General features: G+C 61.0%; 4 protein-coding genes across 9 annotated transcripts; 3 read left to right on the top strand and 1 right to left on the bottom strand.

Annotated features, from left to right (window-relative positions):
* Nucleotides 1-89: 89 nt before the first annotated feature.
* NR0B2 (nuclear receptor subfamily 0 group B member 2) lies at nt 90-3,125 on the top strand. Its single transcript, XM_053964567.1, has 2 exons — nt 90-1,609; nt 2,149-3,125. The coding sequence occupies exons 1-2, from the start codon at nt 1,084-1,086 to the stop codon at nt 2,418-2,420; spliced, it is 798 nt and encodes a 265-aa protein (XP_053820542.1). The 5' UTR covers nt 90-1,083; the 3' UTR covers nt 2,421-3,125.
* A 1,122-nt stretch (nt 3,126-4,247) lies between these two features.
* GPATCH3 (G-patch domain containing 3) lies at nt 4,248-9,561 on the top strand. 3 transcript variants are annotated; one of them, XM_053964553.1, is made up of 7 exons: nt 4,248-4,620; nt 5,119-5,534; nt 7,034-7,208; nt 7,929-7,988; nt 8,230-8,351; nt 8,487-8,614; nt 8,966-9,561. In XM_053964553.1, exons 1-7 carry the CDS (start codon nt 4,275-4,277, stop codon nt 9,183-9,185), a joined length of 1,467 nt encoding a protein of 488 aa, XP_053820528.1. In that variant the 5' UTR covers nt 4,248-4,274; the 3' UTR covers nt 9,186-9,561. The 3 variants fall into 3 exon arrangements, with proteins under 3 accessions (XP_053820528.1, XP_053820527.1, XP_053820526.1); XM_053964552.1 differs by having other exon boundaries at nt 5,089-5,534; XM_053964551.1 differs by having other exon boundaries at nt 5,059-5,534.
* A 618-nt stretch (nt 9,562-10,179) lies between these two features.
* GPN2 (GPN-loop GTPase 2) lies at nt 10,180-15,394 on the top strand. Of its 4 annotated transcripts, XM_053964556.1 has the most exons (6): nt 10,180-10,252; nt 10,866-11,309; nt 13,098-13,254; nt 13,542-13,702; nt 14,269-14,399; nt 14,829-15,394. In XM_053964556.1, exons 2-6 carry the CDS (start codon nt 10,893-10,895, stop codon nt 14,899-14,901), a joined length of 939 nt encoding a protein of 312 aa, XP_053820531.1. In that variant the 5' UTR covers nt 10,180-10,252; nt 10,866-10,892; the 3' UTR covers nt 14,902-15,394. The 4 variants fall into 4 exon arrangements, with proteins under 4 accessions (XP_053820531.1, XP_053820532.1, XP_053820533.1 ...); XM_053964557.1 differs by lacking the exon at nt 10,180-10,252 and having other exon boundaries at nt 10,743-11,309; nt 13,542-13,696; XM_053964558.1 differs by lacking the exon at nt 10,180-10,252 and having other exon boundaries at nt 10,744-11,309; nt 13,542-13,654.
* A 3,953-nt stretch (nt 15,395-19,347) lies between these two features.
* On the bottom strand, nt 19,348-20,756 carry SFN (stratifin). Its single transcript, XM_053964583.1, has one exon. The coding sequence runs from the start codon at nt 20,610-20,612 to the stop codon at nt 19,872-19,874; it is 741 nt and encodes a 246-aa protein (XP_053820558.1). The 5' UTR covers nt 20,613-20,756; the 3' UTR covers nt 19,348-19,871.
* Between the last annotated feature and the right edge of the window lie 1,185 nt (nt 20,757-21,941).

The raw sequence follows: 21,941 nt of genomic DNA, 5'->3' as shown, positions 1-21,941 counted from the left end.
CCCTGCACCGCCCTCTCCGCTGATTGGTCGCGAGGCTGTCAATCTTCCAGGAAAGGGCGGGGCGCGAGGCGCGGCACAGTTGTTATGGCGACGGGCCGGGCGGGCCGCGGAGCGCGGAGAGGGCCCGGGCCTGGCCTGGCCTGGCCCTTCCTGCCAGGGATCCGAGCGCGAGAAGGGCCCCTGGGCCTCCTTGTCTCCAGGCTGAGCCCCCACCCCGCTCCCTCAGCCGCTCCTGGGGCTCCAGCCCTTCCCTGGACAGCTCAATATCTGTCTTGCAGTGAGGGGCCCAAAACTGGGCCCAGGGCTTGAGTGCGGTGCCACCTGAACTGTCACTGCCCACCTTGGCTCATGTTCATGCTGCTGACCACCACCTCTGGTCCCTTTCCACTGGGAAAATAGGACAATCTTGGCTTTTTTTTCTGTACTTTTCTCTCATTCTGCAAATGGGAGCACTTTCCCTTTCCCAGCCCTGTGTTTCCTCTGCGAGACACGACCCCTGGGCCCATCACAGCCTGCCGGTTCACCGGGTTCCTCTTCCTCCACCACAACAAGAGGCTCCCGAGCAAGGCCAAGCAAACAGCTACTGATAACACAACTTCCAGGTTGCTCTTCCCAAGGCCGGGCGCCGGGGCCGTTGAACGCTGGGCCCAGACGAGCGCCCCGTGTTTGTCTGTGAACCCTGGCAGCGACACCTGCTCGATGGGGCCTTGGTGCCATGGTACAGCCTGGGGTAATGACTCTGTTTATCCTGTTTGGGTAATCCTGATAAGGCCACACAACCCCTCCCCGCCGATTCATTGAGAAAAACGGCCGTTGACCGCGCCGGGAACTCGCCTAGCCTGGCCAATCAGCCCGGCAGCCACGGGGTTGGTCGGGTGGTTTTAATGAGGGCTGCTTAATCAGGGCGGTCAAGGCTGCGGAGGGGTGTTCACTGTGACCCAGCCTTATAAGAGCTGGCTGGAGCAGCCACGGGCTGCCAGAGGTGGCAGGACGGGGACAATCCGGCCAGTGGCATATTTTGGAAGGGATTTTGTGTCTCTCTCTCTCCCACCGGCTGAGTTTCCACAAGGACCTGGCTTAGCCATGAGCACCAACGTGGATCTGGGCTGCGAGAGGTGCCGGTGCCACGGCAAGGACAGACACCCCCCCATCCTGTACACCCTCCTGAGCCAGAACCTGCAGCCCGGCGGGGCCCGGCAGCACTGCCTGTGCCCCCAGCGCCGCACCGTGTGCCTGCGCACGCCGCACCTCACCTGCCGGGCCGCCTCCCACGTGCTGGTCAAAACCATCAACTTCATGAAAAACGTCGCTGCCTTCCACCTGCTGCCGCGGGAGGATCAGCTGCTGCTGCTGGACAGCTGCTGGGTGCCCCTGTTCCTGCTGGGGCTGGTGCAGGAGATGGTGACCTTCGAGGTGATGGAGGCCCCGGCCCCCAGCATGCTCAAGAAGATCCTCCTCAGCGGCCAGAGCAAAGGGCAGGAGCCCGAGGGGACACAGCCCACGCTGGCGGCCGTGCAGCGGCTGCAGTGGTGCCTCAACAGCTTCTGGAGGCTGGACCTGAGCCCCAGCGAATTCACCTACCTGAGGGGAGCCATTCTCTTCAATCCAGGTGAGTGCCAGGCCCTCGTGGCTGTGCTGGCCAGCGCTGGCAGCAGGACACAGAATCACGGCGTCCCAGAGCCACTGAGGTTGGGAAAGATCCCCAAGACCTTGGAGTCCACCCTGTGCCACTCCCCACCTTGTCACCAGCCCAGAGCACTGAGCGCCACGCCCAGGGATGGGGGTCCCACCACCTTCCCAGGTGAAGGCAGACCTCGTGGCTTGGAGAGGCTCAGAGATGGGCAGGTGTGAGAGCAGAGAGGGCTGGTCACCTTTTCCCTAACTCTGGTCATTCCCAAATGTACTGGGAAGGAAGGATGTCAAAACCTTTGCCCTCCCTGCAGACAATAAATCCTGGATTCCTTTACTTTTAAAGCCTGACTTTACCAGTTATGTGCTTTCCCTCCTGGAACAGCTGCTCCTCAGCAGTGCTGTGTGCATCTCCTTAGTGTGGCCCTAGAGATCCCTTCTGAGAAACGGGGAAGGGTGGCAATGGGAGAATCCTGGAGCTGTTTCCCATCCTTCCTCTCCCTCTGCTGTCCCTCGCAGACATCCCTGGGCTGAGGGCTGCCCTCTACATCGAGAGCCTGCAGTCGGAGGCGCAGCGGGCACTCCGGGAGCTGCTGCACCCCGAGGACCAGGCCCGCTTCTCCCACATCCTGCGGGTCACCTCCTCGCTGAGGTCCATCCCTGCCGCCCTGGTCACGGCTCTGTTCTTCCGGCCGGTCATCGGGGGCGCGGCCATGGGGGAGCTGTTGGCCGAGATGCTGTTCGAGGCGCCGGGCTGGCCGCAGGCGCCGTGGCTGCCGCTGCCCTGCTGAGCCCGGGCGCGGGAGAGGAGCGCTCCGGACCCTGCGGGATCTCCGCGTGCCGCTGGCTGGAGGAGCCTTGGGGAAGCAGCTGTGGCTCAGCAGGTTCACAGCGGCTCCTTCTTCGCCTGGGCCGCTCTCTGGCCCAGGGAGTGTGAGTGGGCAAAGGGTTTTCCTGCCCTGGTCCCAGTTTTTACTGGTTCTGCTGTGAGCTCCAAGCAGTGAGGGCTGTCCTCAGCTTGATCCCGTGGTGTCTGACAGCCTCAGTGGGATCACTGACCAATGGAATTAGCTCTGGGTCTGGCTTCCATGCTTGGAATCTTAGAAACACTCAGGACATTTCTTCAGGGAAAAAGCCAGAGTGTTAAATACTACAGGGTGTACAGACTCACCCCTCTTTTCCTTAGATTCTCTCTTTCCTCCATAATTCCATGAACTACAACAGGATTAAGAGCACTTAGCAGCACCTAAACCTACTGCACCTCATTTGGGGCTCTGGGTTTTCCTGTCTGTGTGAAAAGTTAAACCCAAGCAGAGCGGGTTTAGTGGGAGATCCAAACCTCCCTCCCTGGAGTTGGAGCCAGGTGCACACCTGGAAAACTCGCTCCTCCTGCCTCCAACACGTGAGGTGTCAGTATTTTATAAGTGTACATTCACGTGGTTTGTATATAAGATGCAATAAATTATTTTTTTAATAAAATGTTTAGTGTTTTGGAACACAGTGGTGCCTTTTTAGCGACGGTGTTGAATTTGGGGTGGGCAGAAAAAACTGCAGGCATGGAAAAGACACAATAGAATAAAAAGGGATTTTCCATAAAGATCCATCTGGCAATGTACACAGGTTGGTTGCTGTCAGTGGGAATGCTGGACGAGCAGCCCCTGCGTGCTTCTGGCACAGAGAAATTCCAGGGGCAAATCCCCACGTGCACCTTTCTCCCGGTGCCGAGCCTCTCCCGTGGGTGCTGTCAGAGGCGGCTGCTGTGGCTCAGCCAGCAGGCACAAACCCCATGTCCGTGGCTGGCACAGCCGAGGTGCCGGCTAAAGCCACACCAGGCCTGCCCGTGCCCACGGAAACGCCCGGAATCTTGGCCGGCAGAGCTGCTGTGTCAGCCTGGGCCTGCCCTCCAGCTGGCCCCAGCCCCTGACGGCCCTTTCCCACCGAGGGAGCCCTGACTCAGGGCCGGTGCCAGCCCACGGGGATCCCGGGGACAGGGGACAGCCGTGGGACCCGCCCGCGAAGGGGGTGGCAGCAGAGCTGGGGGCACTGAACCGGGACAGAGCCAGAGCCCTGGCGTGGGGCGAGCACGGCAGCCCCGACACCCCAGAGCCCTGGGAGCCCGGGGCTTGGGACCCTCGGTCTGTGACCTCCGGGGATATGGCTGAGCCCTGCTGCCCCAGGGCCTGTTAAAGCCCCCCACAATGGGGGATCTTGTTCCCCAACCCCTATGACCTGCCAGGGTCCCTGTCCCCAGCCCCTGTCACCCCCCAGGGTCCCTCTGTCCCCAGCCCCTGTTACGCCCCCAGGCTCCCCCTGTCCCTAGTCCCTGTCACTCCCCCGGGTCTCTGTACCCAATCCCTGTCACCCCCCCGGGTCTCTCTGTCCCCAGCCCTTGTGACCCCCCAGGTCTCCCTGGCTCCAACCCCTGTGTCCCCCCCAGGTCCCTGTCCCCAGTCCCTGTCACCCCCACAGGTCTCTCTGTCCCCTATGTCCCCCCCAGGCCCGGGGACCCCCAGGACGCCCCGTCTGCCGCGCCCTCCTCCGCCACGAGGCGGCGCCCTCCACCCGCCGCGCACAACGTCATCACCGTGCGCAATGTCATCACTGCGCGTAACGTCATCACCACGCGCCAGCACCGGCGGGCCAAGATGGCGGCGCCCAGCGGTACCGGTGATGGCGGCGCGGCCCGGTACTGCCTGGTGAGTGGCATCCCGGCCGCGCTGCGCTCCGCGCACCTCCGCGCCTACTTCAGCCAGTTCCTGGAGACCGGCGGCTTCCTCTGCTTCCACTACCGGCACCGCCCCGAGCGCCCGCCAGCGGGCGGCGGCGGCGGGGCCTCGGCGCCGCGCACTTGCTCCTGCCTGGTGTCCGTGCGGCCCGGCCGTGCCCGCCGCTTCGTCCGCATGTACTCGGGCAAGCGCTGGGTCGGGCCCGGCGGCGCCACGCTGCCCGGCCGCTGCCTCATCCGCAGGGTCCGCCTGAACCCCGGGACAGGTACGGGCGGGCGGGTCCCGGAACGGCACCGGTCGGTTAAAACTCCTCCTAGAGCTTCCTTAGCCCTTTAAATCTGCTCCGAGGCAGGAAGAGCCCGTGTGGGCTCTGCTTATCCCCCTCCTACTCGTGGGCGCCTGGGTTTACCCGCTCCCGGTGGGGTGTGGGACCCGCCCCTCAAAACCACCCCTGCTCTTCTGCGGGCCCCCAAAACCATCCCTTGTGTCCCATAAGCCCCTCAAACATCCCTGCTCTGCTGCAGGCCCCCAAAACCATCCCTGCTCTTCTGCGGGACCCCAAACCACCCCTGCTCCCCTGCAGGCCCCCAAAACCATCCCTTCCATCCTGTGGGGCCCCAAAACCATTCCTGCTCTCATGTGGGCCCCCAAAACTGTCTCTTCCATCCTGTGGGACCCCAAAACCATCCCTTCTGCCCTGCAGGACCCCAAAACCATCCCTTCTGCCCTGCAGGCCCCCCAGATCCTCCCTGCTCCCCTGCAGGCCCCAGGGCTCCTCCGGGCAGGCAGGAGCAGGTCGGGGCGGCTGCCGGCGCGCCGGTCACCGAGGCGGAGTTGAAGCGGCTGCCCGAGTTCAACCCCCCCTCCTTCATGCCCTTTGGGAACGTGGGCACCCCCCTGCGCGTGTTCCTGGAGCTGATCCGGGCCTGCAGGCTGCCCCCCCGCCTCATCACCAAGCTGCAGCTGGATTTTCCCAGGACTGGCTCATGCCGCAGGTACGGGAATGTGCCCTTCCAATACCAGGACACTGAGACGGTTGTTGAGGAGGAAAGAGTTTACACGGCTGCAGGGGATGAGATCACCGAGGGAGAGGAGCCCGTGGGGGTGACTCAGCCGGCCCAGCCCCAGGAGGATGAGGAGGGGCAGGAGCAGGAGGAAGAGGAGTCGAACTCAGATGATGTAAGTGGAACATTCCAGCACCATCTGGACGGCTGTCTTAGCTGCGAGGGCAGATCCCACTCTCAGAGCTCGTTTTTCATCTCTTACTTGGACACGTGGCTTGTTAAAACCAGTTTTAAAATAGGGCTGTTCACCCCTTGGTGCACTGAGCCCCTCGGGGCAGGGACAGGGGGGCCTGAGCCCCCCAGAAGTGCTCAGGGTGGTGGTAGAGGTTGATCCCAAAGGGTCGGAGCAGAGGGGAGGCTGGTGCTGCCAAGCAGATCCTGCCCTGCTGCCTGGCACATGGCCCAGCTCTGCTCTGCTGGGAGATGAGGTGTCAGAGGTTGGGGACCACGTTTGTGTGCTGGCAGTGACGTGCAGAGCTGCACAAAGGGCTGACCTTGGATACTCCTGCGCTGGGAGCTTAGTCACTGAGGAAAATGGCTTTAGTGACAAAGGCTCCTGGAGAGCTGGGCAGGGCAGGAGCCATCCCTCCCCTGTCCCTGGCAGACACCTGTCTGGCCTGTTCTCCCAAACCTCTGTCATTACAGATCCCCAGGCAAGCCATTCCCGTTCTCTGCTCCACCAGAGTTAACTCGGGTGCCAAATCTCTGCTGCAGCTGCACCCCATTCATTTCTCCTGGCAACGTGGGGCACAGAGAGCGCTTTGTTCCCTCCTTTTTCCAGCTTTTTATTCAGTCTTTCCTTCTCCAGACTAAACAGGCTCCTCCAGCTGTTTCTCCCAGGCTGTTTCCTGTCTCTGCAGCCATTCTTTGGGCTGTTCCTTGGCTGGCTGATGGCTGTGCCCAGGACTGGGCAGGCAGCTCTGTGTCTGTGCCAGGGAGCTGCGTCCTGGGAGCCCACGCAATCTCCTGGGGGATCAGCTGCATTGGAATTAATTCCTTGCCAGTGCTGACTCCAGGTCCAACACACCTGCTCCTTAAATGGGCATCAGCGGGGGCAGGCGGGGCCTCTGGGATGGGGGAGCTGTGGGATTTCTCCTGCTGACTCTGGCACTGGTGTTAGTCAGGGATGAGCTCATCCCTCGTGTTGGGGCCTGAGCCCGCGAGCCCGGCTCTGCCAGCAGAGCTGCTCCGGGGCAGGGCGTTGGGAAGGGTCAGGGAGCAGCAGGGGGCTGAGCTGCTGTCCCCAGCTCCATCCTGGGCTGAGCTGCTGTCCCCAGCTCCATCCTGGGCTGAGCTGCTGTCCCCAGCTCCATCCTGGGCTGAGCTGCTGTCCCCAGCTCCATCCTGGGCTGAGCTGCTGTCCCCAGCTCCATCCTGGGCTGAGCTGCTGTCCCCAGCTCCATCCTGGGCTGAGCTGCTGTCCCCAGCTCCATCCTGGGCTGAGCTGCTGTCCCCAGCTCCATCCTGGGCTGAGCTGCTGTCCCCAGCTCCATCCTGGGCTGAGCTGCTGTCCCAGCTCCATCCTGGGCTGAGCTGTGTCCATGCCAGCTGTGCTGTGTCCATGCCAGCTGTGCTGTCCCCAGCTCCGTGCCAGCCCTGCTGTGTCCCCTGCAGGACGATGACACATGTGAGGAGTGGCAGCGGCATGCAGCGCTGCACGAGGACGTGACGCAGCAGGAGCGGGTGCGGGAGCGGCTCTTCGAAGAGGAGATCGAGCTCAAGTGGGAGAAGGGCGGCTCTGGCCTCGTGTTCTACACAGATGCCCAATTCTGGCAGGAGCAGGATGGAGGTAACCTTGCTGTTTGTGTCACTGAGCCCACGGGTTTAAACAAACTGTCCGGGCCAGCTGGAGCCACCAGCACCTTGCCATACTGGCCACCCTTGGGCACAGAGCTGGTCACCAGAGACCCCTGTGGTGCTGCTGGCAGCCTCTTGGGTGGGCAGTGGGCTTTGGGGGGGTCTCTAATGCCATTTCCTGTGTGTTGGCACTGCTGAGACACCACCCCAGCTGCAGAGCTGTGTTCAGTTCTGCAGCAGAGACATGGAGGGGCTGGGGAGTGCCCAGGGCAGGGGCTGGAGCTGGAAAGCCTGGAGAAAAGGGGGTTCAGGGGGACCCTTCTGGCTCTGCACAACCCCTGACAGGAGGGGTTGGGCTCTGCTCCATGGAACAGGGACAGGAGGAGAGGGAACGACCTCAGGCTGGGCCAGGGCAGGCTCAGGGTGGGCACCAGCAGGAATTTCCCCATGGAAAGGGGGGTCAGGCACAGGGAGGTGGTAGAGTCCCCATCCCTGGAGGTGTCCAGGGAAGGACTGTAGATGGCACTCGGTGGTATGGGCTGGTGACAAGGTGGGAGCTGGGCACAGCTGGATTGAATGCTCTTGGAGATCTCCAACTTCAATGATTCTGTGATTCCTTCCCATTTTGTTGGAGAAAACAGGGAGCTGGGCCACCGGCAAAGAGCTCCCGTGCCAGAGCTCACCTAAAGTGCTGCTTCCCTTCTCTTGGCAGACTTTGATGAGCAGACAGCCGACGACTGGGACGTGGACATGAGCATCTACTATGACAAAGGTATCAGAGCTGAGCCACTCACCCCAGGGAAACCAGGGAAATTCTGACCATGCAGAATTTGGGAGCTCTTTGTCATTCTTTGAAAGCATCCAGGCTGTCAGTAAACATGAAACAGTGTTTTTCTGGTCTGGCGGCACAGCTTGCCAAAAAGAACAGGTTCTGCCTCCTCTGCTGGTGCTCTGGGCAACACAATGGTGGTGCCCAGCCTCCCTGAGCTGTGCTGACTGTGCTTTGTCCCCAGATGGAGGGGATAAGGATGCCCGGGACTCGGTGCAGATGTGGCTGGAGCAGCGGCTCCGGGACGGGCTGGAGGACGGCTCTGTGGCAGGGCAGCACATTGGTACCTTCGAGAGGTACACCAAGGTGAGCTCTGCCTGCCCAGGGTGGTGCCCACAGGATGTGGGTCAGGTCTTGGCCATGGGAAGAGAGCAGAAGGCTCTGGGAGGATGAGGGTGGGATGTGTCCAGCAAGTCTGTGATGGATTTTCCCCTCTCCCAGGGCTTTGGCAGGAAGGTCCTGGAGCAGCAGGGCTGGACAGAGGGGCTGGGCCTGGGGAGCAGCAACTCTGGCATGGCCGAAGCTCTGGACAACGAGGGTCAGAACCCCCGGTGCAAGAGGGGGCTGGGGTGAGTTCCCACGTGCCCTCCCAGCCCCTGTTCCCACCTGTGCCCAGCCTCACAGCAGCTGAGAGGCTGCAAAGGGAGCTGTGGGGACAAGGCTGTCCCAGGATCTGCCTTTCCCTGCACAGCTGGGGAGTTCCACAGCCAAACAGGCTGCTGCTCCCAACAGCCAGGGTGGAGCAGGGCTGGGGCCATGTGCAGCTCTGTGGGAGGTGTCCGTGCCCATGGCAGGGGGTGGAACTGGGTGGGTTTAAGGTCCCTACCGACCTAAACCATTCCAGGAAAGGAGCTGGGAAGCACAGGGATGCCTGATGGGCCTCTGCAACCTCCATCTAAACCTTTCCTGCTTCCCTCCAGGTACCACGGGGAGAAGCTGCCAACTTTTATCAGGAGGAAGAAGCCTCGGGGTGATACTTCTGTTGTCATCTCCACCATCTACGATGACCCTGAGCCCCAGGACATGGGTGACCAGCTGCTCAGGCGCCAGCCCCCCACGGCCATGAAGTACAGGCAGGACATGGCCTTTGTCCGAGCGTCCCAGCCCACCCTGGGCAGCCTCAGGGCCCAGCCACGCTGAGCAGGGACTGTCACAGCCTTTGTCCTGCTCCCCAGTCCAGGCTGGCTCCTGGTCTGAGTGTGGAGCAGGGTGTTTTTATATTTATTTTTAGTAAAAATACAGATTTGTAATAAAAAGCGATGCGGTGAGGGATTTTTCCCCACTAATTGAACCCTTCAAATGAAAGGAAATGGTGTTGTGTGTGAATGGGGAAGGGTTTAGGAGGGCTAACACTTATATTCATGCTGGGATCAACCAAATGTGCGTTTGAAGAAGCAGAACTTGCAGCTGAGGGCGGCCTGGGAGGCAGGGAAGGACAAGTACAGACAGGGCACAGTCACTGTCCTGCTGCTGCCGAGCGTTCCTCGGGCGTGGCCGTCCCACAGCGCTGGGAGAGGCTGCTCGGGATGAAAGGCTTGTCCTGGCAACCTTTGGAGGAATTCCCCAGCGTTCCCTGTGGCTGTGGGGAGTGGGCACTTCCCAAGGTGCTCTGCCCCGTTCTCCTGGCCCGGGCACCGGCAGAGGGGACAGCTCTGTCCCACTGACCCAGTGCTGACAGGCCATGCCCTGTGTGACTGCCTTAAGGGGGGAAGGGAGGAATTCCTCCTTCTACCTGCCGGGAGGGTGTAGCCAGGTGGGAGTCAGGCTCTTCTCGTCAATGAGTGGCAAGACATTGTCTTAAACTGCGCCAGGAAGGTTGAGGGTGGACATTAGGAAGAATTTCAGAAAGGGGGATTAGGTTTGGGAACGGACTGCCCAGGTAGGTGGTGGAGTCACTGTCCCCGGATCTGTTTAAGGAGGAACTGGGCGCGGCACTCAGTGCCACGGTGGTGTTTGGTCAGAGCTAGGGCTCGATGGTCTCAGAGGCCTTTTCCAACTCAACTGATTCTGTGATTTGGAAAAGAGCGGGGCTGGGGTTGTGCTGGAGGGACAAAGCCGGCGCCAGGACTCGAATCCGCGACCTTTGACCCGACTGCGCGTCCTCCTGGCCGCCAGGGGGCGCTGTGGGAGCGGCGGCCGCTCCGCGCCCGGAACGCGACACTCGGAGCCCGCGGCCACCCGGACCCACAGCGGGGGCACCGGCGGCGGTGAGCGGCGTGCGGGGCCGGGGGGATAACGGGGACCGGGGAGATAACTGAGACAGGGAAGGGATAATGGGGACCGGGGAGGGATACCGGGACTGGGGAAATAACGGGGACCGGGGGAATAACGGGGACCGGGGAGATAACCGAGACAGGGGAGGGATAATGGGGACCGGGAAGGGATAACCGGGACCGGGGAGATAACCGGGACCGGGGGGAAACGGGGACCGTGGAGATAATCGGGTCAGGGGGGGATAACGGGAACCGGGAGGGATAACGGGGACCGGGGGAGATAACCGAAACAGGGGACGGATAACGGGGACCGGGGGAATAACCGGGACCAGGGGGGATAACGGGAACCGGGGAGGGATAACCGGGACGGGGGGAGGGATAACCGGGACCGGGGGGATAACCGGAACCGGGGGGGAAAACGGGAACCGGGAGGGATAACCGGGACAGGGGGTGTTAACAGGGGATGAAGCCGTCTGGAAGAAGAGGGGACGCGAGGGAAACTCGAGGCCAAGTGGGGAGAAGGGTTAGGGTTAGGGGTACGTGTACGTGGGGGTGCATGGGCCCTGCAGGTGCAGATCAGCCCTCGGCAGGTGCTGTCCCCCCTCAGCCCCTGGCAGGAGGACCATGAGCCAGCATGGCTGAGGGCAGCAGGGCCAGCCCGCTGGCCTTTGGCCAGGTGGTCATCGGGCCACCGGGCTCCGGGAAGACGACCTACTGCCAGGCCATGCAGGAGTTCCTGGCGCGGCTGGGCCGCAGCGTGGCCGTGGTGAACCTGGACCCTGCCAACGAGGCGCCGCCCTGCCCCTGCGCCCTGGACATCGGCGAGCTCGTCACCCTGCCCGACGTGATGGCCAGCCTGGGGCTGGGCCCCAACGGGGGCCTCCTCTACTGCATGGAGTACCTGCAGGCCAACGCTGACTGGCTGCGGGACCGGCTGCAGGCCCTGCGGGGACACTATGTGCTCTTTGACTGCCCCGGGCAGGTGGAGCTCTACACCCACCACGAGGCCCTGAAGAACGTCTTTGCCCAGCTGGCCAAGTGGAATTTCAGGGTAGGGATGGGCTGGGCACCCCATGAGCTCTGCACCCCGTGGGCAGAGTGGGGTTGGGGGTTCTCATGGCTGCTGTCTTCAGGACGTTTTTGGCCTTTCATGTGAAGTGGCTTTATCCGGGAAAGAGGGGAATTTTTTTCCCTATTTTATGCTGGGAGAGGTTGGCAAAAGAATGGCCTGTCAGGGCTTTTAGTGGGACTGGGAGCAGGAACACAGATTCCTTCTTCACACTTCACACAAAATCCCAAAATGGTTTGGGTTGGAGGGGACCTCAAAGCCTGTCTCATTCCATTCCATGGGCAAGAACACCTTCCACGAGAGCAGGGAACTCCAGCCTGTCCCTGAACGCTTCCAGGGATGGGGCAGGAGTGCATCCATCCTGCTGTGCTGCAGGATCCTCCCCGCAGCCCAGCTGTGTTTCATCCACAGTGGGGTTCTGTGTGTGCTGGCAGCCTTGGCACTGCCCTGAGGAATGCAGGGGCCATGCCAGCCCCTTCTGCAGCCCGTGGGGACGTGCTCTGGGCTCTTGCACAACGGGAGCTGCAGGTGAGAGCAGCCCCGGAGCTGCTGACGCTGCACTTGCTCTGCGGCGGGACCACACCATGAATGTGCAAACCCTGGGTGCTCTGAGCAAGAAGGGCAGCTTCATTTGCTTGGGAATGTCACTGGGAATCTGCACATTAGAGCTTATTTTCATTGGAGTAAATGGACATGGGATTGGAGCTGCTAAAATAAGACATTCACAGGGCTGGTCCTGCTCTCCGTCTCTGCCTGGGAGCCCCAGACTGGCTGGGTTTTGCTGCTGTTACTCAGCCTCAGAGTCCTGACTTGGAGTGACTTCCCCAGGTCTGGGACCACATTGTTACAGCCACACAAAACCCAGGGAATCACAGCGCTCGTCAGTGTAATTATTAATTATTAGTGCGAACCACTGGGACTCTCCCAGCAGAAGGTGCTGTGCTGCAGGCGCTGCTCCCGAGGGGCCCTGGGCATTCCTGTGAGGAGCTGGGCATCCAGAGACAGCTGTGCTGCTCAGGAGGGGAACTGCCCCAGCTCCCACCCCAGAATCCCTGCAGAGCTCAGACAAGTGTGGAAACTTTAGCTGCAGAGAGAGAAACCCTGAGAAAAGGGGGAGCGGCTGCAGGTTGAAGCTTCTTGTGGTGCTGTTGGTGGAGCTCCCAGAGCCCATTCCTGGGTCTGAATCCATGCTGGTCCATGGCTGGGAATGTGAAATTGACACTTTATATACCTGGATATGTGTTCAGCATGGAGCAGAGAAGGCTCCAGGGAGAGCCTGACAGGGCCTAAAGGGGCTCAGGAGAGCTGGAGAGGGAATGGGGACAAGGGATGGAGGGACAGGACACAGGGAATGGCTTTCACTGCCAGAGGGCAGGGCTGGATGGGATATTGGGCAGGAATTATTCCCTGGCAGGGTGGGCAGGCCCTGGCACAGTGTGCCCAGAGCAGCTGTGGCTGCCCCTGGATCCCTGACAGTGCCCAAGGCCAGGCTGGGCAGGGCTTGGAGCAATGTGGGACAGTGGGAGGTGTCCCTGCCATGGCAGGGCTGGGGCCAGGTGAGCTTTAAGGTCCCCTCTGACCCAAAGCAGTCCAAGATTCTCTGCTGCTGTGTTTTGTGTGCAGGAGGTAGGAGGTGGGAGGTCATTTCCCCACGTGGTCAGTCAGGCCTGAACAGATTCTCCTGGGGCCACTTCCACACTGTCCCTTGAGCAGGGCGTGGGCTTGTCACAGCTCTGACCTCGTGTGTCCCTTTGTGCCTTCGCTGCCCAGCTGGCTGCCGTGCACCTGGTGGATTCCCACTACTGCACAGATCCTGGGAAGTTCATCTCCGTGCTCTGCACCTCGCTGTCTACCATGCTGCACGTGGAGCTGCCCCACGTCAACGTGCTGTCCAAGATGGACCTGATCGAGCAGTATGGGAAGCTAGGTAAGGGAACTCCAGGAGCCACAGCGTGCTCTGGGGGGGGAGGCACCTTGAACCTCAGCTCTTCTGCCTCCCTGCTGTGGGCAGGGACACCTTCCACTAGCCAGGGTGGCTCGGAGCTCCATTCTGGCCTCGGACACTGGGAGGAATTTGAGGGGGAGGGCTGCGGAATTGAGCCGTGCCAGGTGCAGATCAGCCGTGTGAGAATGGGGCTGGGTGGGGAGCTGCTGCAGATCCCACTGTGCTCTTCAGCTTCCAGCTTGCCTTCAGAGCTCCCTGTCGCCCTGCAGCTTTCAACCTGGATTATTACACCGAGGTCATGGACCTCTCTTACCTCGTGGACCATTTGGCCTCCGATCCCTTCTTCAGGAATTTCCGCCGCCTCAACGAGAAGCTAGTGGAGGTGATCGAGGACTACAGCCTGGTGTCCTTCGTGCCACTCAAGGTCCAGGTGACCCAGCAGGAGGGAACAGGGAGCCCTGCATGTGCAGCAGCTGCTTTTTGTCTGCTCAGAGCCACAGGGCTGGAAACCTCAGCTGTGAGGAGACTCGGGGCTGCGAAACAGGGAAGCACACCCAGACTTGTAAATTATCTGTGGCAGCCAAAGGAAAGAAAAAGGCTGATGAGCTTGGGGCTACCTCGGCCTTGTGTCCTGGGGTGGGGAATCCAGGCGCCCCCTTCCTTCAGCTCTTCTGGCCTGCATTTCAAATCTGGGCTGAGGATCACCTAAAACTTTGTTAAATTAGGGAGCAGCAAATAATGAGAAGGGGGAGGGAGGGCCAGAAATGTCCTTAATCAGGCAGCTGGCAGAAGTGTCACAGGCAAATGGGCTGGGAGAAAGTGATGAAAGGGAATGAGAGGGTGGAGGGCAAGTCCCTGTTTGTCCCTGTTGGTGTCCCTGGGGCCACGGGCGCTGTCAGGGTGGCCCTGAGCCCTGGAGACACAGCACAGGCACAGGCCAGTGTGAGCTCCTGCCTGTGGGGAAGGAGCAGGTGCCAGTGAGCTCCTTCCTCCCAGGACAAGGAGAGCATGAGGCAGGTGATGCAGGCCGTGGACAAAGCCAATGGATATTCCTTCGGGGACCAGGAGCACCGGAGCCTGGAGGCGCTGATGTCGGCAGCTGTGGGGGCTGACTTCCACTTCTCTTCGTATCCTCTCTGGTGCTGAGTTTAATTTCTCTCCCTGGGGGACAAAGGCTGGAATTTGCAGGCCCAGTTTCATCATCTGGTGGGTGACACACATGGGGAGTGGGGTGTGCTCAGCCCAGCCCGGGGCAGACGCTTATCCTCACCAAAGGTTGGGAATTGATACCGTGAACGTGTCAGGAACCTTTTGACAACTTTCCCCTCTCTCACCCTCCCTTGGGTGGGTTCTATCCTTTAAACCATACAATTGATTCTCCTGGACTTGTCAGGCCTGGGATCAGGCAGAGCCAGAACTCAGGTGATGCTGCCTCTTCCCGATGGCCTTCGGGCTAATGTGAGGCTGGGCTGGTTCCTTGATGGGAACTTCAGAGCTACTGCAGAAGGGAGTGTTTGAGCCCAGCCCCTCGTTTTCCTTAATTACTGCGTTATCAGCACCCTGGCAGTGCAGGAGAAGTATGTGCAATCTCAGGAGAAAGCTGTGGAAGAGGAGGTGATGGATCTGTGACACGCCCTTCCCTGGCTCCTCTGTTTTGACACCTCTCCTTTTCCTACCCGGAGCTTCAGCTGTGACTCAGAGCAACTGAAAGCCTTTCCAGGCAGAGTCTGGACCCTCTCTGGGTGGGTTTGACCTCCCGAGCTTCAGGCCTGCTGCCCAGAGCAGGGCTTTGGCAGAAGGGAGGTGGCTGAGGATCTTCCCCTAGGAACAGAGAGATTGAACCAGAGAAGGCAGGGAGAGTGAGGAAAAGAGAGATAAGGTCTCCATCATGAGCAAGACAGATCCAGAGAAAGAAAAATCAGCTGGAGCTGCCTCAGGTGCAGTGAGAGTCGAGGCACCAGTCCTGGGAGTGCTGCAGGAGGAGCGTGCACGGGGCCCCGTGCTCCAAGCAGAATCCAGGGCAGGGCGCCTCCACACCGTCTCAAGGACAGAAGGATGTTTGTTTTTCTTTTTCTTAGAAATAATGATGGAGTCTTTCTTAATAAAACACTCCTTGGTCTCACTTTCATCTTCGGAGTTTGCTGAACCTGAACAAATAAACCCAGGAGGGCTCCGGAGCCCGGGGCCAAGGCGCCAGCGCTGGGAGTGGCGCTGTCCGGGACCTGTCACTGTCCCTCTGTGCTCTGCCTGGAGGGCCAGGGACAGCAGGCAGGGCCCTGCTGCTGCTCCTGCAGGGATCGGGGGCTGGAGCAGCACAGCGCGCACAATGCCAGCTCAGCTTTTGGAGGCGCTGGGTTAAGAAAGCCCCTGTGTGACTCAGCTCGTGGTTTGCATCTTGGGCCTTTCCCAGGAGCAGCCTTGGGTGTCCTCATCCACCTTCCTTCTTCTGGCCTGGCTTTCTCCATGTCTCAGATCCTGGGGCTTCCCCTCCTGTCCCTGTCATTCCCGCTGGCTGTGCTGCTGCAGCTGCCGGTGCTCTGAGCCTCGTGAGCTCCCTGCTCTGATCCCTGCTCTGATCCCTGCTCCAGGCAGCAGCCGGGGCATGCATCGGGAGAGCTGGGGGTGACAAGTGGGGTGTCCACATCAGGGAGCCTCCGGTGCCTCCCGGCAGCTCTACACGGGATGGGAGCGGGCGCGACTCCCGATCCCAGATCTCTGCAGACTCAGCATCGCCTCTTGCCCAAGATCTTGCATAAAATACAACAGGATTTTCTCACAGGACAGTTTGGCCCTTGGCAGAGGGATTGGAGACTGGATCCTTGATGGATCTGAATGCGAATGGGGTCTTGGGCAGCTGGGCACAGAATTAAAATGAATTTTTCCCACACCTCCCAAATCTGTGGCCAGGATTTGGAGACAAGGAGGAGCTCAGGGAGAGGAGGATGCAGACACACAATGCTTGTGCTTCACCCAGACCCCTTCCCAATGAAACTGAGATTTCAGATATCAAAGTCAAATCCCAGTGTGCTGCCAGTGCCTCAGCTCTTCCTGGAGCCCAGGAATTTCCCTGGGTATTCCTGGCTGGATTTCAGTGCTGAAGCTCTGGAAGCCAATCTAACCATAACTGAGCTGAAATCCCATCCTCGCCCGTGGCTCGTGGCCTTGTCCTGGTTGTTTTGGAGCTCTGTAGTTGCTGTGAAGGGGTGGGAGCTGGGATCATAAAAATATTAATTTTCTAGTGGCTTTTTCATGGCTTTGAGAGATTTGGTGGCTTAAAAGGTATGGTCAGGTCAGGCTGAGTTATGCAAGAGCCATCAAAGCTTTTGTGGCTTTTTGGCTTTTTTATTTGCCCTGGATATCTGCAGCCTCAGCCTTGGGATGGAAACCGCTCAGCTCAGGCCATGGATCCTCTGCTGTGTTCCAGCCAGGAAACGCTCAGGTCTCAGAGAGCTTCAGCCACAAAACTGCAGTGGTTTTGCACCAAGGAGCTTCTCACAGATGAGTCTGGGGCTGAACTGGGACCCACAGCCCGGAGGGGACAATTCTGCTCCTGCCCAGGGTGACCTGGGAAAGGGCAGGGAAGGCTGGAGCCCCTGGTGTGAAATGCAGGATGAAAGGCAGCCCCTGCACCCCACACCCCCCGGCTGGGAGGGGACACGGCAAGCCTCCCGGGCCTGGGGAGGTGACACTTTGGCTGCTGTCGCTGCCTTGAGCAATCGGCAAGGCCAAGGGCCAGGATGAGTCACCCCAACCGAGGCACATCCCTGGGAGGGGGCCCGGCTTTCTGCCGAGCTGGTCCTACCTGCTGAGCCCACCCCGACCGTGGGACTGAACCCGAGGGTGGCGTTTTGGGGATGGAGGGATTTGAGCACCAATCACAGCCACGGGACTGAGCTTTCCTGGGCCCCCTCCCAGGTTCCAGCCCTCATTTCCAGCTCCCTCACGGAGCTCCTGCTCAAAAGCTGAGTTTCCCCATCAAGTGGTGCTTTCTAATGGGGATAAAAAAACCTCTCCAAAAACAGAGCAGGCACTGGTGCCAGCCTGGCAGGAGGCTGCCCGAGGCCGGGGCGATGGACACCCCATGTCTGGGTGCCCAGACCAGTGGTGCCTCAGCCAGGAGCCGGCCAGCCCCAGCCCTGGGCACAAAGCCCTGGGGGGAGGCTGGGAGAGCTGGTGACAAGGACAGGCAGGGCTGTGGGTCCTGCAGCTCCCACTCAGGATGGCAGAGCCTTTTGCAGGCAGCAGAACATCCCTGTTCGCCCTCACAGACCAGTTTTCCCCATGGCTACCAGCCCCTGTGTAGGGGCTGTGCCAGGGCCCTGCTGGGGGAGTGGGGGACACTCCTTGGCCCTGGGCACGCAGTCCCTCTGCTCTAAGGGTATTTAAGTCACTTAAACTGATTTATTTGAGAGCTTTTCTGGATGCCCCTTCTGGGATGCTGCGAGCATTCCACAACCACCGGACAAGGACCAGGATGGGGATCGAGGTCCCGATGCCTCCCTGGTCTTTACCTGGGTCCCACCATCCTATGTGAAGCAGGGGGACAGAAGGACCCCAGAGAACTCCCCAGCAGCACAACCCTCTCACAGGAGTGTCCTGGGGATCCAGGGCCTCCTCCTTCCCAGCCTGGAAAAGCTGCTGGACCGGCTGGGAGCGGGGAGCACCATCCTCCCACATGGCCCAGCCACGCTGCAATTTCGGGAGCTGTTGAAATCAGTTAACTCCTGGGAAGCCAGGGGGAACCCACAGCCCCAGGGATGGACAGATACCCCCAGTTATCCCTTCCTGGGCACCAGCACTGTCAGCTCCAGCCTGCCACTCTCCAGTTTAACCAGTCCGGGTGTCCCCAGGCCGTGGGGTCGGGGCCAGCGCAAGCCCTCAGCTCGTTTTTCCCGTTGGCCGCCCCGCTCTGGGTAATTACAGGTCTGGGGCTGTTCCCAGGCTGGGAGTGCTTGAGGCCAGGTGGAGGCCAAGCTTTGGGGTCCCTCAGTGGGCTCTCCCTAGGACCAGCCCTGACACCTCTGGGGACCCCTTGGAGCTGCTGGGGGGACAGGGCAGCACCAGGAGTGTCGTGATGGGGCTGGGGAGGGCCAGGGGACTCACGGAGGTTCATCCCCTTTGCTGGGATCTGCTCCAGGTGTCCCATCCAGGGGGAGCAGGTGCTGCTTTGTGCAGCCCAGCCTCCCGCAGCAGAGCCCTCGTTACATCCCAGGCCAGCCCCTCGCTCCCCAGCGATTCCACCCCACAATTCCTGCATGCACCAAGGGGGTCACATCCCTGCTTGTGCCTTATTCCCCCAATTTCCCGGCACTCCATGGGCTGGGATCTGGCCACACCAGGGCTCAGGACTGGTGTGTCCCCCCGTCCCCATGCAGCAGGGCAGCACGTCCTGAGTCACAGCGCGTTTCCTGCTGGCATCCCAGTGCTTCCCATCAAAGGGCTCCTGCCCGGCCCTGCTGGCTCTGCTGAGCTCATAGCCCAGGGTGCCGTGACTGTATTTTATTGTAATTATTTTTCATGTTGAAACGCGCTGGTGGGGGGAAGGGGGAGGGAGCTGCGCCCTTCCCGTGGCCCCATGCCAGGGCCAGAAATGCTGAGCTTTCACCTGTCCCAGCGCGTCGGCACCTTGAGAGGGATGTCCCCACCCCGCTGACAGCCCAGGGCTGCCCCTGTGTCGCTGCTGATGCAGCTTTTGTGGATTTTCCTCCTTGGAATTAGAGACACCATGGGGGAGGACCTGGGGACCCACACAGGGGTGTCAGTGGCAGGTTTTGGGGAACTCTGGGTTTGTATTAACAGGGCTGGGTCAGACACTTGGGGACCCTTGAGCACCTTGTGGAGCAGCCAGCCCTGCTTGGGGCTGCCAAAACTCCCATCCCATGGATGCACAGACCCCTGAGCCCTTCCATGTGCCGCATCTCACCCCAAGACCCTGCTGTGGGGCTGGGGGCACCGAGAGCAGCCAGTGCTGGGGGCCTGGCTGCTCCCACCCCTGGGATGAGAGGGAGGCGAGGCGGGCGCCCGGAGCTGCCCGGACCTGTGCGCAGGGAGAGACGAGGCAGACGAGAGCAGAGGTGCAGGAGAAGGTTTATTGGAGCACAGAGGCTTTGGCAACACACGACCCCCTCCCGGAATGGGGGGGCTGCCTGGACCCCCCCCTCGCCCCGTCCCAGCCCCTCACCTCCTCCTGTCACTGCTCCAGCCCTCTGGGACAGGGGGTTTGGAGCTGGCACAAGCCAGACTGGACGCCCCCCACAAAAAAATGTTAAATAGTTGGGGGCTGGCAGCTCTCCGGGACAGAGGCACCCCCTCTCCCTCTTTTCCCCCTCCCCAGAGCAGAGGATGGGGGAGAGGGAGCGAGGGGCCCTGCCAAAACCACCCCCACTCCCGGTATCCAGGCTGGGGGGAGCTGAGACTCCTCCCCACCAAAACCAACCAAAAAAACAAAAAAACACCACAAAAAAAACGACAACCAAAAAAAAAAAAAAAAAAACAAACAAAAAAAAAAAAACACCAAAAAAAAAAAAAAAACCACGAAGAGATGCCGAAGGGTCTGGAGCGGGGCAGGTGGGGCCGGTCCCCGGCTCGGCAGGGGACGCTCAGTTCTTGGGCTCTTCGCCAGCCTCGCCGCCGTCTTCGCCGGCGCACTCGGCTGTCCATAGCGTGAGGTTGTCCCTGAGCAGCTGCATGATGAGGGTGCTGTCCTTGTAGGAGTCTTCGCTGAGCGTGTGCAGGTCACCCATGGCCTCATCGAAGGTGGTCTTGGCCAGGGAGATGGCCTGCTCAGGGGCGTTGGCGATCTCGTAGTGGAACACGGAGAAGTTGAGGGCCAGCCCCAGGCGGATGGGGTTCGTGGGCTGCATCTCCTTTTTGCTGATGTCCATGGCCTCTTGGTAGGCCTCCTGGGCCTTCTCTATCGTCGACAGGCGGTCGTCCCCGCTGGCCACCTCAGCCAGGTATCGGAAGTAGTCACCCTTCATCTTCAGGTAGAAGACCTTGCTCTCGGTATCGCTGTCCTTCTTGATGAGATACTTGTCCAGCAAGCCCAGCACGTTGTTGCAGACGGCGTTCAGCTCCTGCTCCACCTTCTCCCGGTACTCGTTCACCACCTGTGCTTTGTCGTCACCCTCCTCGGTTTTGTGCTCGATGCTGGAGATGACCCTCCAGGCCGAGCGCTGGCAGCCCACCACGTTCTTGTAGGCGACTGAGAGGAGGTTGCGCTCCTCGTTGGACAGCTCGTCCCCGTGCTCCACCACAGCCTTCATGAAGTCTGCCATGTCCTCGTAGCGCTCAGCCTGCTCGGCCAGCTTGGCCTTCTGCACTTGGTGGTTTCTTGCCATGGCTGGGACGCGGGCGCGGGGTGGACGCTTGGGCGAGCAGCGGGGCCGGGAGCCGTCGGAGCCTCTGCCGAGCGCTGCCGCCGGGATTCGCTTTTGGCTGCGCGTCGGAGCCTCGAGCGAGAGCAGGAGGAGCCAGCCAGGTCCAAGGAGTGTCCTCCTCCTCCTCCTCCTCCTCCTCTGCTTCCTCCCCGCCGAGCGCGGCCTTAAAAGGAAAATCGCGGTGAATCATCGCCCGCGGGCGGCGGGCGCTGGGGAGGGGGCGAGGGGGGCGGCCAACGCCCTGCCCTCCCCGTGGGTGCGGCACCCGTAGATGCCTCGGGGCTCTCCCCAGAGCCGACGCCCGCCCCGGCACCCGGGAAACGCCCATTGCGCTGCTGAGAGCGCTGGGGAGGGCGACAGGCGCTGCGCTGTCCTTTGGGGGGGACACACGGCAGCGCTCGGCTCTTCCCCCCCTGGAGAAATGGGCCACGGGGTGTGGCCGCTCGTAAAAATGGGTTCCTCCCCCCAGAAAAAGTCGTATCAATGTCGTTTTTAATATGGTGATTGCCTCGGCAGTAATTGCGAGGGCTTGACGGGCGGGTATTTATTCCCACAGGTGTGGAAACCGAGGCAGAGGCTCCACACCTCTCCCCGGCGCCGCGGGAGGGGCCGTCCCAAAAAGCGGGGCACAGTTAGCCCTCGCTTTTGAGCCGCCGCACGGTGGGACCCCCCCAAAGTCCCCGTGGTGGGAGGAGCGAGGGGAAACCCCATCCCCACCAGCCGCGTCCCGGGGCTGCCTTCCCCCGTCCCACCGGGCGCGTTTCGCATCTCTCAAGCTGTAAAAGAGGTGTTTTAGCGTTCGCTTTTTGTCGGTTTTCGGTTGTTCCGGGCTGGCCGTGGGCCGCGGCGGCAGCGCAGTGCCCGATAGGGATCTGAGCTGCGCCTTGCGCTGAGTTTCACTCGGAGCTTGTTGCCACACGCCGGGCGCTGGCGCAGCCCCGGCCCCGCTCCCGGCCTTATCTCCGTGCGGGAGCGTGCGGGAAGGGCAGGGTGGGGCGGGCGGCTCCGGGCCAAGGCGAAAAGGGGCGTTGTGATTCTTTCCGTGAGCCTGACTCGCTGCTTTGTTCCTGCCTGCCAACACCCGGCCGGGAGCGCCCCGGGATCCCCGCGCCTCGCTCAGCTCCCGCACCGCCCCGGCGGACCCTGCTGGGATGGAGGACGCAGGAAAGCCGTAAGGATGCTTTTCCCAACCGCTTCAAGCCCAGGAAAACACCTCCAGCCTTCACATCACCCCCTCTGCACACTGGAATTCAGGAAAAAGGGATTCAGGGCCGTTCACCCCTTCCCGGC

This window comes from Vidua chalybeata, chromosome 25 (genome assembly GCF_026979565.1).
Source record: "Vidua chalybeata isolate OUT-0048 chromosome 25, bVidCha1 merged haplotype, whole genome shotgun sequence".
Taxonomy (NCBI): domain Eukaryota; kingdom Metazoa; phylum Chordata; class Aves; order Passeriformes; family Viduidae; genus Vidua; species Vidua chalybeata.
Note: the sequence above shows the minus strand (reverse complement) of the source record. Positions and strands in the feature narration are given on the sequence as shown.

Bases quoted from the DNA above. Each gene is read 5' to 3' on its own strand.
- NR0B2 (XM_053964567.1), top strand. From the start codon at position 1,084: ATGAGCACCAACGTGGATCTGGGCTGCGAGAGGTGCCGGTGCCACGGC. The intron at 1,610-2,148 runs GTGAGTGCCAGG...TGTCCCTCGCAG, and splicing joins AGCCATTCTCTTCAATCCAG to ACATCCCTGGGCTGAGGGCT.
- GPATCH3 (XM_053964551.1), top strand. From the start codon at position 4,275: ATGGCGGCGCCCAGCGGTACCGGTGATGGCGGCGCGGCCCGGTACTGC. The intron at 4,621-5,058 runs GTACGGGCGGGC...TCTGCCCTGCAG, and splicing joins CCGCCTGAACCCCGGGACAG to GACCCCAAAACCATCCCTTC. The intron at 7,209-7,928 runs GTAACCTTGCTG...TTCTCTTGGCAG, and splicing joins CTGGCAGGAGCAGGATGGAG to ACTTTGATGAGCAGACAGCC.
- GPN2 (XM_053964556.1), top strand. From the start codon at position 10,893: ATGGCTGAGGGCAGCAGGGCCAGCCCGCTGGCCTTTGGCCAGGTGGTC. The intron at 13,255-13,541 runs GTAAGGGAACTC...GTCGCCCTGCAG, and splicing joins CGAGCAGTATGGGAAGCTAG to CTTTCAACCTGGATTATTAC. The intron at 13,703-14,268 runs GTGACCCAGCAG...CCTTCCTCCCAG, and splicing joins TCGTGCCACTCAAGGTCCAG to GACAAGGAGAGCATGAGGCA.
- SFN (XM_053964583.1), bottom strand. From the start codon at position 20,612: ATGGCAAGAAACCACCAAGTGCAGAAGGCCAAGCTGGCCGAGCAGGCT.